This window comes from Cetorhinus maximus, chromosome 12 (genome assembly GCF_964194155.1).
Source record: "Cetorhinus maximus chromosome 12, sCetMax3.hap1.1, whole genome shotgun sequence".
Classification (NCBI taxonomy): domain Eukaryota; kingdom Metazoa; phylum Chordata; class Chondrichthyes; order Lamniformes; family Cetorhinidae; genus Cetorhinus; species Cetorhinus maximus.
In genome coordinates, this window is record NC_135890.1 from 56,164,049 (window position 1) to 56,183,066 (window position 19,018).

Consider the following 19,018-nt stretch of genomic DNA (forward strand, 5'->3'; position numbering starts at 1 on the left):
AGTCAGATCTGGAAAATGACAATGTGAAACACCCGATCAATGTCCTCTCAATGTACTGGGTGAGCAGTAAATTCAAATTAAACTCAATAAAGCTGGAAGTAACCTTGGGAATTGGATAGGGGACAATACTTTAAATCAAGCGATATTGGATTGGCCGCCTGTTATATATCTCTCCAAATTTGAAGTCAATGGAAAGCAAAATTGTAAAAAGGTATATAATGGGAGGTCAATCAAATACCTGTTTAAAGACATTAAAATGTTAGCGAAGCATGTGGATACGTAGGCAGTGGAAATAGTGTATTTGCATTTTTAATTAAGACAATTAACACACTTTGTTAACTTTGAAAAATCAACACAAAAATTAATGGTACTGGAAGTAACTTTGTTTAAAAAACAGATTAAATGTCTATTGATCAGGTATCTACATGGACCATGATCACAATTCAGCGACTGTTTTTATATGTTAATTCTTAGGGCCAATCCATATTTCATGGATCTACAAAAACCAAAGTAATTCATGAAACTTCTGTCTATTTGCTTAACACTAGAGCCATCACATGGAACAAAGGACTTCAAGCACCACTAAAGCCTTGAACAGAGGATGTTTACTGGAATGGTGCTGAGAATGAGGACTTCAGTTACATGGAGAGACTAGAGAAGCTGGGGCTGTTCTCCTTACAGCAGAGAAGGTTAAGAGGAGATTTAATAGAGGCCTTTAAAATCATGAAGGGTTTTGATTGAGAGAATAAGGAGAAACAGTTTCCACAGGCAGGAAGGTCAGTGACCAACCCAGGGGACACAGATTTAAGGGGATTGGCAAAAGAGGCAGGAAGATATGATTTTTTATTTCTACAGAGGATTATTATGAACCCGAAATGGTGGTGAAAGCAGATTCATTGCTAACTTTAAAAAAGGGGTTAGATAAATATTTGAACAAGAGAAAAATGGGGACAGAGCAGGGGAGTGGGACTAATTAGAGAACTCTTTCAGCGAGCTGCCACAGCCATGATGGGCTGAATGGCCTCCTCTTGTGCTGTGGGATTCTATGATGATATGAATTACAGCTTACATTTTGATTGTAGTTCTGTTCGGTTTGGCGCTGATACTGTCTCATCTCAGCTTCATTCGCCTCCCGGATTTTCTGGAGCATCTTCATGGCGCCACCATCGTCACTTGGCCTTCTCAGCTTTTCTTCCAGCTCCTGAATCAAAGCATCTGCTTCCGCAGCCTTCTCTCTCATGCATATCATGTCCTGAAAACACAGCGTAAAGAGTTTAAGAAGTATTTGGATGTGCACTTGCGATGCCATGACATACAAGGCTATAGGCCCAATGCTGGGAAATGGGATTAGAATAGTTAGGTACTTGTTTGGCTGGCAGACTTGATGGGCTGAAGGGCCTGTTTCTGTTCTGTAGACCTCAATGACTCTGAGAGTTACTGGGCAAAGCGCTCCGCCAAATGGTTACTGATAACCGCCATCCATTCAGTTTTCTTTAAACTAATGCATTTGGCTCTTTATAATGAGTGGGTTTCAAAGTACATTTCACAAGGGTGACCTGCGTTTCAAAGGTCGCGCTCAAATATTGTTTGGAAGTGCCTGCCTGAATCTTTAAATAGGTTGAGGTAAAGCTCAATGGAAATGCTGGCCCAGATTTCCGAGAACCAAAAGTTGGACAAATTTAATGGTGGCATTGCATGATTAAATCTCACAAGGGTACTTTAAAAAGCTCTGTGTGCATGATTTGAATTCAGGGCGATTTCAGTATGAGTAATGAATATGTCACATTTGTACGAGGTGAGATAAGCTATCAGTGAGCCACGGTTGTCACCCAACTGCAAGGTAATAAGATATGCCCATGTTGTCTGTTAGCCTATGATTAAGTTAGTGTCTTAAACTATAAGGGGGAATCACAGGCAGTTTATCAATGTCATCTGAACTCAGAATTGTGTAGAGAGAAAGGAACACTGACTCAGAGGGAAAGTTTGAAAATACTCCATTCCTCAGCAGTAAAACCCCTCTCCTTGATAAGCACAAAAATTGCCAAACTCATCAGATAATCTTCTTGTTTTTAAGAATATCCCAACAGCAGCCCAGTTTGCTGAGCTGACTGCAGTTATCACTGAACCCTAACTTTAATCTAACCTAACGGGTAAACTCAGGTCGAATGCTTGTTTTACACAGAGCCTTCTCTCCTCCCCTCTTTCTCACGTTTCCTACATTACAACCGTCACTAACACTTAAACAGTAGTTGAATATAATGAAGCACTTCAGGATGCCCGAAGTACAGAAGAGCTCTATGTGAATGCAAGTTCCTTTTTTTTTACCTTTTATTTATGTCGCCCCTCCCTATCTCTGTGATGTCCTCCAGCCCCACAACCCCCCGAGATATCTGCACTCCTCTCATTCTGCCATCCTGAGCATCTCTGATTTTAATTTCTCCGCCATTGGTGGTCACGCCTTCAGATGTGTAGGCCCATATGCTCTAAAGTCCCTCCCATAAACTGCTCAACCCGCCTGACTCACTTTCCTGATTTAAGACACTTTTTAAAAACTACCTCTTTGAGCCAGCATTTGGTCATGTGACCTAATACCGCCTAATGTGGCGCAGGGTCATATTTTGTTTTATAATGCTGCAGTGAAGCACCTTGGGACATTTTATTACATTAAGGATGCTATATAAATATGTTGTTGTTGTTAATTGAATACAAAAAGGGCATTATTTCTGGAGAGCGACGGCAACTCAGAACTGGCAAAAGACGGCTTGAGAGAATTGCATACCATGCCCAGCATTGATGTACAATAATATTTTACTACTAGCTAAATCACTACTTTTATCCCTCTAATCTCACTAAAAGTCTAGAAATATTAACCTGCTGGGACTGCAATACACTGTCCTAATCAAATTTTATTGACAGTCAGCATTTACAACATTCTGGTGAGAATTCCCTGGGATATTTCTTGAGGAAAATAGACCCGGCATTCTATTACTGCAGCAAAACAGTTCCCTTGGCAGGCATTACATTCACATTACAGTACAATGCTGGCTGTATTCTACATTGATGAAATGCTTAACTTGATTAACTTCTCTATTTTAAACCAGTAAACTTAAATAAGTCACCAATAAAAAAGCATTTTGACTTGCACTCCCTTGGGAGCTACACCTTGAGCTGTTGATAATTACGTCAAACTAATTCATGGGTTTTATGTGGGCTCCAAGTTCAGTTGAAATGGGAAGAAATTCCACACTGTAAGAAAGTGTTTGGAGTACATTTCAAAGCTGTGACCAGAAGCAACATTAGAACCATACACAGGGCCCCACATGCAGTGTCAGGTGAATGGTGATAATTGGGGTCCATTCCCTACTCCCAAGCCCCACTTAATGAGCCCTATTGCCAGCAGGTTCCACATGAAAGCTGGTGATTTTCTATCGTAGCAAATCAGCAAGCTGCAGTTGATGCCCACTTACCCCACACGTCCACCGTTTATAACGCCCGAGCACCGACATAATTCATGGCCTTCAAATGGTGGCCTTTTTTATTCTTTATTCTTTCATGGGATGTGGGTGTCACTGATAAGACCAGCATTTGTTGCCCACCCCTAATTACCCTTGAATTTGCTAGGCCATTTCAAAGGGAAGTTAAGTCACATGTAGGCCAGACCAGGTTTTTATGACAATTGATTCATGGTTACTAATCAATTTTTTATTAGCTAAATTCAAATCCCACCAGCTGCCATGGTGGGATTTGAAAGTATGTGCCCAGAGCATTAACCTGAGTCTCTTGACTGCTAGTTCAGTGACATCACCGCCACCACTGGGTCAAAATCCTGGAACCCCCCTTCCTAACAGCTCTGTGGGTGTACCTACACCACATGGACTGCGGCAGTTCAAAAAGGCAGCTCACCACCACCTTCTCAAGGGCAACTAGGGATTGGCACTAAATGCTGGCCCAGCCAGAGAAGCCCACATCCCGTGAATGAATTTTTAAAAACCCACCATTTATGCACAGCATTTCCCTCTTGGGCAGCCAACACGGAAGCACCAGCAATATTGCACTTGTTTTGGGCTCAAACTGAAAGCCGCCCTTTATACTGTCGACTGTGGCTCAGTGGTTGGTAGCACTCTGACCTCTAACTCTGGGTTCAAGCCCCACTCCAGAGACTTAAGCATATAATCCCGAGCAATACTCTGCTGCAGTACTGAGGGAGTGCTGCACTGTTGGAGATGCGTTCTTTTGATGTGAGGTTAAACTGCGGCGGACATAAAATATCCTCTGGAAGTATTTAAGGAAGAACAGTGGATTTCTCCCTGCTATCCTGGCCAATGTTTAGCCCTCAGCCTACATCAGTAAAACATTATCCAGTCATATCACTCATTGTTATTGGTGGAATCTTGCTGTGCGCACACTGGCTGCCATGTTTCCTGCATTATAACAGTGACTAACTTACAACAGTACTTAATTGGCTGCAATTCTTAGTGGAATCCTGAGTGAAACATGCTATAGAAATGCAAGTTCTTTACTTCCTTTTACAAGTTATATGCCATTCCAAAGTGCTGACCTGGCAATGATTTTCCTGTTGTCTCTCAAGTTTATGTCTCAGCTGTTGAACTGTGCACTGAAGCTCCATGTTCTGTTTGTGTTCCACCTCATACCTGCACAAGACAAGACAAATACACATTTTGAAATCATGCCAAGCATTTCTAACTGTATCCAAACTTCCGGAGGCATTCCAAATGTATTGGCACTTCCCCCTGGTGTCCTGGTCAACAGCCATCCCCCAACCAACATCAATAGAATAGACTAGCTTGTTCACTCATCACGTTACTGTTTGTGGGATCTTCGTGTGTATGTGTGTATTGGCTGCCATATTTCCACAGCATGGTTACCAGGCCAAATAGTTACCGTGGGCCAAAGACAGATAAGATTTTCCAGTCACATTGGGACCTAAATTTAACATTGTTGGACTCGGTTTACAGGCCTCAAAATGGACATAACAATATCCAATTTAGCAGGGGAGTAGCCAGTGCCTCATCTGCACATTCAAGTGCAATAGCAGTGCACTGGCATCCACCCGACAGGAGGGCAGTGCTTATTTCAGTATTAAAACCGGGCTCCCTCGCTCATTTCAAACACGGACTCCTGAATTGCTTGCTCCAGTTGATGTTTCCAATCTGCAAGCTCTGGCTAAAGGACTCCAGGTCCTGAGGAGCCGAACCAACAAGCCATAAAGGGCTTAACAGTCCTTAAAGTCTGCAGGCCACACAAAAATGGTCCAAAAGCTTTTTGGGAATAAGATTTGCTTTGGGCCCGTCAGATATTGTGTTGTGCGCCCAGCAAGTGCCCAAACCGAGAGGCCCAGTGGATCAGGACACCTGATGTGAGCTATACATGTTGTCCGAGTCATCACAGGCAGCTTGCTCAAAGCAAGTGTCGGGTCGCTTGTCTCACCGACAGCATCGCCCATGGCACCTAAACAGAAATGGTCCTTAGCATTTAGCAGTGGGGCCCCAATGCCTGTGATGATTGGTGTGGCTTGCTTCTGCTTTGCACTCAAAAAAACTGATGTAACGTGAACCAATTTCAATTCCATAGCATTTTGTGCAGTCAAAAGGAACAGAAACCCCACCCCACCCGGTTTCCACAAAACAACGATATCAACCACCAGCCCACCCTTTAAAATGACATGTGTGAAATGTGTGTGTGTTGCAGATGGTGGGGTTACTGCCACTGAGTGCATCTGAATGCTTCTGTATTTACAGCTCATTACAAGGTTTTAACCCTTTAACTTGCATAAATGACATTGACTCTCAACAGTTTAGACTAGGAAATTATGATAACATTAGTTGTACATAACATGAAAGCAACTCGACAGAGTTACTTGCACAAAAAGAAATCAAGAAAAATTGCAGATATTGGTTAATAAAGGAAAAGGTTGGATAAGAAATTAATGTAGAGCATTCCACATAAATTATTGATGTAAATTAGTAGCTTTAGGGTTAAGTCCACTATTTAAATGTAAATTGGCGCACTTTTAAAATCTAAAGGGAATGCTTTTTGATTGGAAAACATGACAAAATTATGCAGCGTGGATTAATTAATATTAAAATGCAAAATAACCTCATCAGATATTTGCTTCATTATAATAGCCTTTGAGAAAACTGGAGGAGAATGTTTAGCTCGGTGGGCAGGCGCACGCCCTGCCTGACTGAGCATGAGATGACGCGCGATATTTCGGTTGGCAGGCGCGCGCCAACAATTAAATAGGCCTATTAAGGCCATTAAAAAGGTAATTGAAAGAAATTTTTCACTACCCGTCCAACCTTACAGTTGGCGGACAGGCGAAAAGGCCAAGCAGCCTTTGCATTTTTTAGGAAACCTCCATGGGCAGGGTGAGGTTTTCTAAAGCTTGTGTGACAGAGTCGCATGAAGGGACATGTTTTATAACATTTTAGTAACCTTTATTTTTTTATTTTGAAAACTGTTCATCTCCCTGAGGCAGTTCTGTGCCTTAGGGAGCTTTTCCTGCGCGCACCTGTGCGAAATTGCGCGTTCGCTCTCCTCCCCCCCGCAAAAAAAGGCAGCGCTGAGCACTGCAGCGCACGATTCTGTGGTGGTCCTTAATTGCCCCGCCTGTGTGAAATCATGGTCCAGTCCCGCTCCCACCGAGCCTGCCCAACAAGGGAAAAATCCTTCCCCTGGGGCAGAATTTTGCCGTCGGTGAGCAGGGGGCGGGGCCCACTCACCAACGCGTAAAATGACGTGGGATGACATCAGGTGGAACCCCCGATGTCATCCCGCCCCATTTAAATTTTCAGGAAGGTGGGCCCACAGCAAAATCAGTGGCGGGCCCACCAACCTGTCAATGGCCAATTGAGGCCATTGACAGGATCATTTAAACAATTAAAGGACCTGCCCGTCCAACCTTAAGGTTGACGGGCAGGACAGGAGCCTTGGCGGCAAATAGAAAAAACATGAAACCTCATCCAGCGGCGGGATGAGGTTTCATGCAGGGTTTTAAAAATTTTAATAAACTTATTATGTAAATTATGAACATGTCCCATCTCACGTGACATTGTCACATGAGGGGGACACATTAGGGATTTTTTTTCTATTTTTCATATTTTTAAAAGTGTCAGCGATTTCCCTGAGGCTGCAGTTAGCCTCAGGGAGATGTGCACTCTTTCATGTGCATGCGTGAAAGAGCGCACTCTCGCATTTGGAGAATCCCTCCCCCCGCCCGCACAGGGAGCACATAGCGCTTCCCGGTGGATGTCACGCTGGGCGGGCCTTAATTGGACCGACCACTTATAATGGCGGTGGGGCCCGCTTCTCCGGCGGGGATTGGCTTCCCACCCGCCGGAGATTGGGTCGGGCCCGCCCGCCTGACAGGCAGAAAATTCTGCCCCTGGTGTTTAAGTCACACGTCAAGCACTGGTGCAAAATCAAAAACACTTTTTTCACATTGATACAAATAGCAACTATCAATAGTATGCATGGATAGTTCTATAGTATAGAACAATACTATATAACTTGTCTTATTGATACAGCCTGAAGCAAGGGAATGTGTAAGGCTAGCAGACACTAAGGCCAAGTAAGAAACAACAACAGCCTACATTAATAGAGTGTCTTTCATACATACAAAATGTCCCATGGAGCTACAGAGAGGCATAATCCAAAGTAAAAAATGGTTGCCCGGTCAAATAGAGGAGATATTGGGAGGGGGGTCACCAAAAGCTTAGTGAATGGGTGGGTTTTAGTGAGAGTCTTGAAGAGGGAGGTGGAGAGGTAGAGGGTTTATCGAGGGTGTTCCGAAGTGTGGGGCATGACTTTCATTGATGATGCTAACAATCTCCTTTTCACCATGGACATCCAGTCCATCTACCCCTTTATCCCCCACAGACATGACCTCTGGATATTCTCGTTCTTCCTTGAACAGAGGCCCAACCTGTCCTCATCCATCACCATTTTCTTCCACCTCAACTTGTTCTCACACTGAACAACTTTTTCTTTGACTCCTCCCACTTCCTCCAGGTAAAAGCTGCTGCTATAGGAGCCCTTTGGGTCCTAGCTATGTCTGCCTTTTTATGGGATATGTGGAAAATTCTTTGTTCCAATCATACTCAGGCCTCTTCCTTCACCTCTCTTTCCTCTACACTGATGACTGTATCGGTGCCACTTCCTGCTCTCACTCCAACCAGAAAATCTTGAAAACATTAACTTTGCTCAAATTTCCACCCAAACCTCATCTTTGCATGTTCCATTTCCAATTCTTCCCTTCCCTTCCCTTCCCTGACTTCTCTATTTTCATGTTTGGGGATAGGCTGTCAACCAATATCTACCACAAGCCCACTAACTCCCATTGATACTTTAATTAGATTTCCTCTCACTGCACTCCTGTTAAGACCCTATTCCATTATCCCAGTATTTCTGTCTCAGTCACATCTGTTCTGATAATGCAACCTTCCATACTTGTGCTTCTCATTTGTCTTTCTTTTCCCTCACCCAACTTTGACAAGGACCTCTACCATATTCATCCCATTTCTTGCACTTTTGCATTCAACCCTTGCTTCCCTCTCAGAATCACAATAGAGATTCCCCCCCCCTTCCCCCCCACGCCCCACCCCCCTGCACCCATCCACACCTTCCACCCCACCAGCACCCACATTCCACAGGTCATCCTCCACCCTTACTGTCACCTCCAGCATGATTCCATCACTAAATGTCATCTTCCCCTTCAGCATTTCAAAGGGACTGTTCCCTCTTCACACTTCTATCACCCCCAGTCACACCTCTCTGCCCTTCCTCCCACTATCTAGGACACCAGGCACTTGGCTGTCCAGAATGGAGACATCAAATGCTGATGTGATCGATTTGCTGAACACCTCCATTCATTCCATAAACATGGCACCAAGCTTCCAGTCACCTAGCACTTTAATTCCTAGCCTCTTGTAGCCACAGTATTTACATGGCTGGTCCAGTTCAATTTCTAATCAATGGTAGCCCCAAGCATGGGGGATTCAGCGATGATAATGCCGTTGAATGTCATGGGGAGATGGTTAGATTCTCTCTAACTGAAGATGGTCATTGCCTGGCATTTGTGTATGATACAAATGTTACTTGCCACTTGTCAGCCCAAGCCTGGATATTGTCCAGGTCTTGCTGCATTTGCACATGCTTCCGTATCTGAGGAGTCGCGAATGGTGCTGAACCTGGTGCAATCATCAGCGAACATCCCCATTTCTGAGATAAAAACAAAAACTACTGCGGATACTGGAAATCCAAAACAAAAACAAAATTACCTGGAAAAACTCAGCAGGTCTGGCAGCATCGGCGGAGAAGAAAAGAGTTGATGTTTCGAGTCCTCATGACCCTTCAGCAGAACTGGTTCTGCTGAAGGGTCATGAGGACTCGAAACATCAACTCTTTTCTTCTCCGCCGATGCTGCCAGACCTGCTGAGTTTTTCCAGGTAATTTTGTTTTTGTTTTGGATCCCCATTTCTGACCTTATGATGGAGGGAAGGTCACTGATGAAGCAGCTGAAGATGGTTGGGTTGAGGACACTACCCTGAGGAACTCCTGCAGTGATGAACTGCGATAGATGTTTGGTCTCCAACAACCACAACCATTGCTTCCATTTTTCTAGAGAGCAGGTGCTGATAATGACCCTGCTGATGCCATTCACACCTTCTCTAGGGCCATCTTTTGTTTCTTTTCCCGTCCCATGATCATCCCCTTTTGCCTCGCACTATCATCCGCTTTGAGATTTAATCGCTCCAGCCTGTTACAGACCTTCCCTTTTTGTTCTTTCATCCCCCCTCCCTTTCTCTGCTTTTGTACTTGCATAAAATCTACCTCGCTAACTTTTTTCCAGTTCTGATGAAAGGTTACCAACTTGAAATGATACCTCTGTTTTTCTCTCTCCACAGACTGCCAGGCTTCCAGCATTTGCTGTTCTCTGTTCTAACTCTGTTTGTTTTGGAATTTGGTCTGGTTACCATCAGTGATTAAGTCTTGTGAAACGTACCCCCATACTGCATGAATTGCTTAGTTTAAGACATTCTCTAGTTACTATCAGGTGTCAGATCAATGCTGCTCATTAATCAGTCAACAACTACAAACAGATTCAGAAAGCTCTGCGTGTTAGAGAGAACAGCTATATTTACCAGACCAGGGTGGCCAGGTTTAAAACAGCCACAACTAAAGAAATGCTTTAAGGATTCTTTTTTTAATTAGATGACAGGGCTTGAAACTAAAAAAGATGTTTACACACAATCATATCACCATGGTGACATGAAGTCTTCCAGACAGTTTGGAGATTTCAAATACTTCAGTAAAAACCTCCTAACATCAAACATTTGCCAGAATAATTAATATCAACTGTCAATGAATTCTCAGGCGAAATATTAATTCATAGTATTTCGAGACATAGTTCATCCACATCTTCTCTACCTTCATCCACTGAAAGCTTATTTAAAACAAACAGACAGTAGCAGAGTACCTGCTGCTTCAGGGTTAGTGTCCCATTATATGGCCCTCCTATTAAGCTTAAATTGTGGTTGAAATGGATACTGGGACTGAAATGAGACTGGGATATCATGTCCAGTCACTTTAAATAAAAGCTTAGGCGCATACTTATATAGAAATGTGCTGACAAATTTGTACTAGCAACTGACTGTAAGGTGGGTGATGAAACTATCTCTCATTATGTAAATCCCAAAGAATTAAATGAATTGTTGTTTATAATGACATTATTTCCACATCAGCCTACTTAATGGCATTTCTTTGCTTCCAAATCGGAACAGAGGCTATGAACCAAACATCCCATCAACCACTGCTGGTTAATTCTGTAACAGTCATCTGGCCACAGCTAGTTTGTGCAGTGCCTGTCTTGTTGCTTCAAGTCCACTTTAATAATGGCATGGCTTTGATACATTGAAAAGCAATGGTTCATTCGTATGGGCCAAGTTCAGGCTTAAGCTGGATAGTCTATCTTCCTTTGAAATCAATGTTCCACTGAGTTTTTATGCTTCTATGATTTTATGAGTTTCTGAAGCAAATGCTAGATGGCCTCGTCAGTGCCAAATCAACTAGGCGGTGGAACACTGATGGAAACAGAGGCCAGAATTTTCCGGCTAACGTGCGGGTGGCGGAGCCCACATGTCAGTACTTAAAATGTCGCATGCTGACATCGCTCGAGCGTGCCGATGTCAGCGCGCGGCATCGCGATATTTCGGTCGGTGGGCGCGCTCAGCAGCGGGGCATTCGCCCGCCATTAATTGAAGGGCTCGTTAAGACCCTTAACTTGCCAATTGTCCTGGATTTTGAGGGGCCCGTGCGAACTTCAGTTCGGAGCACGGGCCCAACGGGCAGGCAGGTAGGAGATTTTTTAAGAAAACTCATGCAATGTCGGGATATGTGGACTCAGAGGGGTTGTTCATGTTTTACACGAAGTCTTAATTGCTGAAAGTGTTTAAAAGTTGTCTGTGTGATTGTTAGCAGTTCTCATCGATTTCCACGAGCTTTTTGTGTACTTTGAAACCAGTCTGCAGACAGCTATCTTTCTCGGGCCTGCAGCTTTCCTGAGGCCTCCATTTAGCCTGGGGTTACAGGTTCTGACTTCTCCACTGGAGGCAGCTCCCCTGAGGAGGAAGGGAGGGATAGAATAAGGAGGAGGCCAGGACTGGACAATCAGCCTCCAGGGGAGCCACCTTTGGGAGTACAGGCCCAGGCACAAGGGGCACGGGACCAAGAGGTTGTCCAAGGTGGAAGGGGCCACAGAAGATGCCACTATCCTGCTGCCAGGGTATACAGGCGGCGAAGCAGCTACCTCAATATGACTAAGGTGCAGTGCCGAAGGAAGCTCCAACTGTCAAGGGAGACAGTCAACTATATCTGTCAGATGATTGGCCCTGAGATCTCCCCTAACTGTGTGGGTGGACACCCCATGCAGGTTAAGTTTGTTTCTTTAATTCATCAAATCTTCATAAGTGCAGATGAAAAATATTTCAGATAATATTTTAGACATTTAGATCCCAATTTACTCTCAGCAGTTCCCATTCCATCATAAGTAGGAATTCACCAAGGCTCCTTCGACAGCACCTTCCAAATCCATGAACAATACCATCTAGAAGGACAAGGACAGCAGATACATGGGAACACCACCACCTGGAGGTTCCCCTCCAAGTCACTCACCATCCTGACTTGGAAATATATCGTCATTCCTTCACTGTCGTTGGTAAAAATCCTGGAACTCCCTCCCTAACAGCACTGTGGGTGTACCTACATCACATGGCCTGCAGCGGTTCAAGAAGGCAGCTCATCACCGCCTTCTCAAGGGCAATAAATGCTGGCCCAGCCAGCAACACCCACATCCCATGAATGAATTTTTTTAAAAAGTAACTTTGATGGAAGTGTGGCAGAAACTGTCTATATGTGGTGTGCTTCACAATTCTGGCAGAAGTAGCAGCAGATTGGTACCAGCTCCTAGGAAATTGCAAGTCTTAAAAGTTATTTCTGGTGTGGTAACCAACGAGCTTAACAGAAAACCAAGAGACTCTGTTCACCACTTACTCGAGTAGTAAAAGTAATTAATAAGGCAGATTGTCTGACTATTGAAAAGAAAGAATAAAGAATAAAGAATGTGCATTTCGAAGGTGCAGAAGAATTTTACAAAAACGTATGGGCTTTGCATGTTTCCCCAAATCCCTGCTTCAGCTGCCAGAAACAACCTAAAGAAATTCCACATACAAAATGAATTTAAAAGTTTAGAAAGAACTACAAAGACTGTTTTTAAAATAGTTCAAATAGTCAATTAGTCAAGCACTGAACTACTGTTTACTTGGAATAAAACAGAAAATGCTGGAAAAACTCAGCAGGCCTTCATAGGCTGTGAAACACCTTGGTGAAAAGCGCTACATAAATGCCAGTCTTTATTTGCCCACAAGTTACAAAGGAGTAGATTCTGAATTTACCAGTAGGGTGTAAAATTGTTTTTGTGGATCTGCCAAAACCTTTTCTCAAAACAGTGGGGTGTAAGAGTGTACCAAGATCCATTGTGGATTGTGAACTTGGTGATGATACTTGGAATGATATTTAGGTGAACAATTTATCTAAGTTGAAAATCTACCCAAACGAATGTCAACTCTCAGATTCGTGGCCTCCTGAGACAGGAGTGTACAGAATAAGTGCAGTATAAAACAGCATATGTTATTGTATTACTTACACATGGTATTATTCTGGCTTTTGAATGCATCTCCCAAGTAAAGGGTCCAAAGACTGGTAAAAAAAAGTGGGGAAGGGAGATAGATCTATGGAGTGTCTGGTCAACTAAAGGGCTGGTCTATGGTATAAAGTGGGCTGTTAGTAAAAGGCTGTACTATGAACAGTCTGCATTGAGATTCAGTACTGTACTGTACTTCATGCACACCTGTCAAAAGAAAAGCAATTTGCTTCCAATTATAAGCTCAGACCACAAATTGAGTATTTTTATGAAACTTAAATAATTCTTACCAATGTGACATTCATTAAAATGGCCAAGCTGCAATTATAGACTGAATGTGCATGTAAGGGATAGAGAGAGAAAATGAGACAGGAAGGAGGAAAGAGGGCATTGAAAATAAAAATAAATGTTTGCGTGCTATATTTAAAGACTGCAATACCTTTAAAAAAGTCCTAGAGCTGGTGTTCCTCTGTTTTGTGTTCAGGAAACTCAATTTCCAGGCACAAAGTTAAGAATAAAAGGACCACAGACACGTTACGGTAGATGTAACTCTGTACTCCCCAGATATGATTTATCTGGGAGGAACTCTGGAAGAATATTGCAGGTAGATAGGGATGCTCAGCTGTGACAGAGTCCATCTGATTGTTTTTGACTTAACTTATTGGAGTGAAGATCTGTTGTGGGATCTGTCGTGAGCCTGCTTTCCTCCCCGCTTGGCTTTACATTCTGCACACCACCTGGGTGATGCTGTCAGCTAAGGTGTCCAAAGCAAAGTCCATCCTGTGATGCCCTCACCGACCCACCACCCCCCACCCCATCCCACCTCCATGGGATGGAGGTGTGGAGGAGCTTCAAGCAGGTACAAACGTTGACGTCATATTAAAAGGCCTGAGCTCATAATCCAAGCCAAAACTCCAGTGCAGTATTGAGGAAATGTTGCACAGTCAGAGGTGTCATCTTTTGGATGAGGTGTTAAACTGAGGGCCCCTCAGTTCTCCCAGGTGGGTGTAAGATATTTTATGCATTATTCAGAAAACAGCAGGGGAGTGTTCCCCTGGTCATTGCTTAGTCCTCACCCAATATCACCAAAACAGGTTATCTGGTCATTATAACAGTTTGTATGTGGGTCTGTGCTATGCACAAATTGGTTGTTGCACTTTCCGCAATAGTGAGCACATTTCCAAAGTACTTAATTGACTATAGAGTGCTCTGAGACTTTCTCACATCATAAGAGGCATTATATAATTACAAGTTCTTTTTTCTTAAATGAGGCAGGGGTGATTCATCGAAGCGTTCTGTCCCAAGATCATGGGGAATCTTACTGGGGCCTTGAAGCCACTTGTTTGGAAAAGTTAAGTACCTACATTTGCAAGTGGATGAAGAAGGGAATCAGGGCTAGAGGCAGCAGCCGAAAGGACCTGCTTTGATTACCATTAACACCATCACCATTACCGCCATTACCATTACCATCGCTGCAGGTCTCTCAGAAATTGGATTCTGGTCCCGTTTCCTGGCACAAAATACCAGTCAAGAGTTGAAGGCCTGGTAAAATGATCTGAAACTAGAAATATCGATGGTTGCAGAATCAAGTCAGGCAGAGTGCACATTGGATGTGGTGAGAGAAATGGGGAGGCGGTGGAAAATTGAGCCCATTTTGTTTAACTTGTACAATAGTTGCAACACAAATATGTATCATATCTGTTTAAACACTTCAGAGAAATGTAATCTTACTTCTTTTGGATGTCGTCAAGGTTGCTGCGTAGCCTCTCGAGCTCGCGTTTGAGGTCCTCCACCTCTGAAGAAGGGTTTGATGCATTGTTCATCAGTTCCCTGACCTCTGCCTCCTTCTGACACAGCATTAACTCCATACCTTTCTTCTCTTCCTCCTTCTGTAACATGGCCGTGTTGAGTGCCAGTATGCTGTACCAAAACCAGAACACACTGGTATCATTACACTTTCCCTACAAGAACAGCTGAATGAATATTGCTGCTGACTGCTCTCATTGGTTCAGCATTTTGCCCTCAGCAATATATTTATTTTCATTTATTCCTGGCACATGGGCGCCAATGGCAAGGCCAGCATTTATTGCTCATCTCTCGTTCCTTGCATCTGTGTGACTTGCTAGGCCACTTGAGGGCAGTTAAATGACATTAGTGTGGGACAGGGGTCACATATTGACCGAGACAGGGTAAGGACGTTAGAGGAGCAGCTGGGCTTTTTACAACAATCTGACAGCTTCATAGTCATTTTTACTGACACCAGCATTTTTTATTTCCAGATTTTTAAAAATTGAATTCAAACTGCTGTGATGGGCTGAATGATTCTTGTTTCAGTGTTCTTTGCTAGGGGGCACAGTCTCAGAACAAGGGGCAGGCCATTTAGGACAGAGATGAGGAGGAATTTCTTCACTCAGAGGGCTGAATTTTTCCGTCAGCAAGCAGGGAGTAGGGCCCGCTCGCCGACGCATAAAATGACACGGGATGACATCGGGGGGGAACCCCCAACATCATCCCGCCCCATTTAAATCTTCAGGAAGGTGGGGGCGCAGCAAAATCAGCTGCGGGCCCGCCGACCTGTCAATGGTCAACTGAGGCCATTGACAGGATAATTTAAACATTTAAAGGACCTGCCCGTCCAACCTTAAGGTTGGCGGGCAGGCCAGGAACCCCAGCGGCAAATAGAGAAAACATGAAACCTCATCTACGGGCGGGATGAGGTTTCATGTAGGGTTTAAAAATGTTTATTAAAGTTTTTGTGAAATTTATCAACATGTCTCATCTCATGTCACATGAGGGGGACATGTTAATGATTTTTTTTTCTATTTTTAATGTTTTTAAAACTGTCAGCAATCTCCCTGAGGCAGCACTTAGCCTCAGGGAGATGTGCGCTCTTTCGTGCGCATGCGCAAAAGAGTGCACTCTCGCATTTGGGGAATCCCCCCCCTGCCTACACAGGGAGCGCATAGCGATTCCCGCCGGACGTCACACTGGGCAGGCCTTAATTGGCTCGACCACTTAAAATGGTGGTGGGGCCTGCTTCTCCGGCGGGGATCAGCTCCCCGCCCGCCGGAGATTGGGTTGAGCCCGCCCACCCGACAGGCAGAAAATTCTGCCCAGAGGGTGTTGAATCTTTGGAATTCTCTACCTTAAAGGGTTGTGGAGGCTCAGTCAGTGGCCTGAATTTTCCTGTCGGCGATTTGGGGGCGGGGCCCGTTCACTGATGGGAAAATGATGCAGGATGACGTCGGGAAGAACCCCTGACATCATCCCGGTCCCTTTAAGTTTTTAGGAAGGCGGGCGGATAGCCCGCCAACCTGTCAATGGCTAATTGAGGCCATTAAGATAATTAAGATAATTAAAGACCTGCCTGGCCAACCTTAAGGTTGGCGGGCAGGCCAGGAGCCCCAGCGGGCTTCTGATAATACATGAAACCTCATCCACTGGCAGGATGAGGTTTCACATCTGTTTATAAAAACTATAATACATTTTATGTGATATTTATTAACATGTACCATCTCGTGTGACATTGACACATGAGGGGGCCATGTTAATAATTTTTAAATTTTTCTATTTTTAAAGTTTTCTGGACTGTCAGTAATCTTCCTGAGACAGTACTTAGTCTCAAGGAGCAGTGCACTCTTTCACGCGCATGCTCGAAACGGCGCATTTTGACAGATGGGGAATCCCTCCACCCCCTGCATAGCGCTTCCCGTTGGACAGGCCGCTGGATGGGCCTTAATTGGCCCGCCCACTCAAAATGGCGGCGGGGCCTGTTTCGGTGGCGGGGGTTGGCTGCCTGCTCGCCGCCGAGCCGGTGGGGCCCGTCCGCCCACCAAGGGCAAAATTCTGCCCATTGAGTATGGTCAAGACAGCGATCGATCAATTTCTAGATATTAAAGACCATCAAGGGATATGGGGAGAGTGTGGGGAAAGTGACATTGAGGTAGAAGATCAGCCATGATCTATTTGAATGGTGGAGCAGGCTCGAGGGGTCAAATGACTTACTCCTGTTCCTATTTCCCAGGTTGTGATGAAACACGTCTGGATGGCATTCTTCACGTTGTGAACATTGGGAAATTGAGTTTTCCATAACAATAGGAAAAGCCACTTACATCCTCTGTAACCCACTTAAACACCATAAACTCTAGCCTGTGAGCCACATGGATGTAGGACGTTGATCTTGAGGTGCCGATGGGTGGACCATAAGCTGCAACAATTGCCTCGACTCCACCTCAGACCCCAAACCCCTCCACAACTTCCAACTCAGCTCCGTAGAGGAACTATAAACAACATTTCCAACCCCTCCCCCAGATAGTGAGTGCTGATGAGCACTGGTTCAGTGCCTGCAGCCTACCGATGGAATCTAAATAAGGTCCGACTATTATAATGGCTCAAGCCCATTGCTGAGGGTATGAGGCAAGCAGACTAATGTCCATCTGAAGTGAACCTTTCCCCCAGTATTTCAGCTTTTATAAAATATTTGCAGAGCCAGTTCACATCCTACATAACTAACTTGTAACTATTTTGGTGGTTACTTTTCCCTCTTGTTTCTTCATTTATTTACACAAAAAGCTACTCAAGCCAGAGGAATCACTCACCTTTCCCTGAATTCAGCAATCAGTTGTGAATTTTTGAGGTTGTTCATTTCAATCTGCATTCTTTCTTTACAGTTCTGGTCTAGCTGATCATGTAAAGCCTGGATTTCTTTGTTGTACATATTGCGAGCAGCTACCATCTCCTCTTCCAGCTCTTGAATCCGTTTTAAATCATTGGAATTATCGGACTGGACAAAAGGAAAAAATATAACACATTAGTTAAACCCAGCACATTGAACATTGAGGGTGATGTCACGAATGGTTAGCACCCAGGCTTCAATCATCGGGGTGTGGGTTTGAATCAGCTCCAGGCTATAAGCATAAAAGTCTCTTCTCCTCATCCAGCAACACCTCAAATTTAAAATTCTCATCCTTGTGCTCACCTTCCTCCATGGTCTCTCTCCTCCCTATCTCTGTAACCACCTCCAGCCCTACAACCCTCCAAGATACCTGTGCTCGTCCAGTTCTGGCCTCCCGTCTATCCCCGATTTTAATCATTCCACTGTTGCCGGCTGTGTCTTCAGTTCCCAAGGCTTTAACCTCTGGAATTCCTTCCCTAAACCTCTCCGCCTCTCCACCTCACTTTCCTCTTTTAAGGCACTCCTTAAAACCTACTTCGTTGACTAAGGTTTTAGTCACCTGACCTAATATCTCCTTACGTGACTTGACATCAAATTCTGTTTGATACTCTCCTGAGAAGAAGCTGGAGTCTTTTTACTGTGTTAAAAGGTGCTATATAAATGCAAGTTTATGTTTTTGTTTTCCACCTGAAATAGGTTTATTCCCATCCCAGGCCATGGGAGTATCAGCATGTATCCATGGCACAAAAATAACATTACATTGGTAATTTTAACAAGAGATTGTGAAGATGTGAGAATTGCGGATGGGCTGCTGCACTGGCTTCACTTTTAGACTACCTCATGATATCAGAATGCTTGGCACTGTCAATGGACGTAAAAACCCCACCAGCCTCCGCGTTCAAAGGATCATCCTCTGCCATTTCCACCAACTCCAGCATGATGCCACCACCAAACACATCTTCCCCTCACCCCCCCGACAGCTTTCCGCAGGGATCGTTCCCTCCGGGACACCCTGGTTCACTCCTCCATCACCCCCTACACCTCAACTCCCTCCCACGGCACCTTCCCATGCAACTGCAGAAGGTGCAACCCCTACCCCTTTACTTCCCCCCTCCTCACCGTCC

General features: G+C 44.3%; 1 protein-coding gene across 1 annotated transcript in view; it reads right to left on the bottom strand.

Moving 5' to 3' along the window:
• Positions 1 to 290: 290 nt before the first annotated feature.
• The window catches only part of LOC144687076 (uncharacterized), a 64,484-nt gene continuing 45,756 nt past the window's right edge, over positions 291 to 19,018 (bottom strand). Inside the window, exons 2-5 of the mRNA XM_078552841.1 lie at positions 17,818 to 18,002; positions 14,951 to 15,139; positions 4,559 to 4,652; positions 291 to 1,252 (exon numbers count right to left, since the gene is read on the bottom strand). Coding sequence (XP_078408967.1) covers positions 974 to 1,252; positions 4,559 to 4,652; positions 14,951 to 15,139; positions 17,818 to 18,002 — 747 coding nt within the window. The 3' untranslated portion in view covers positions 291 to 973. The remainder of the gene's footprint in view (positions 1,253 to 4,558; positions 4,653 to 14,950; positions 15,140 to 17,817; positions 18,003 to 19,018) is intronic.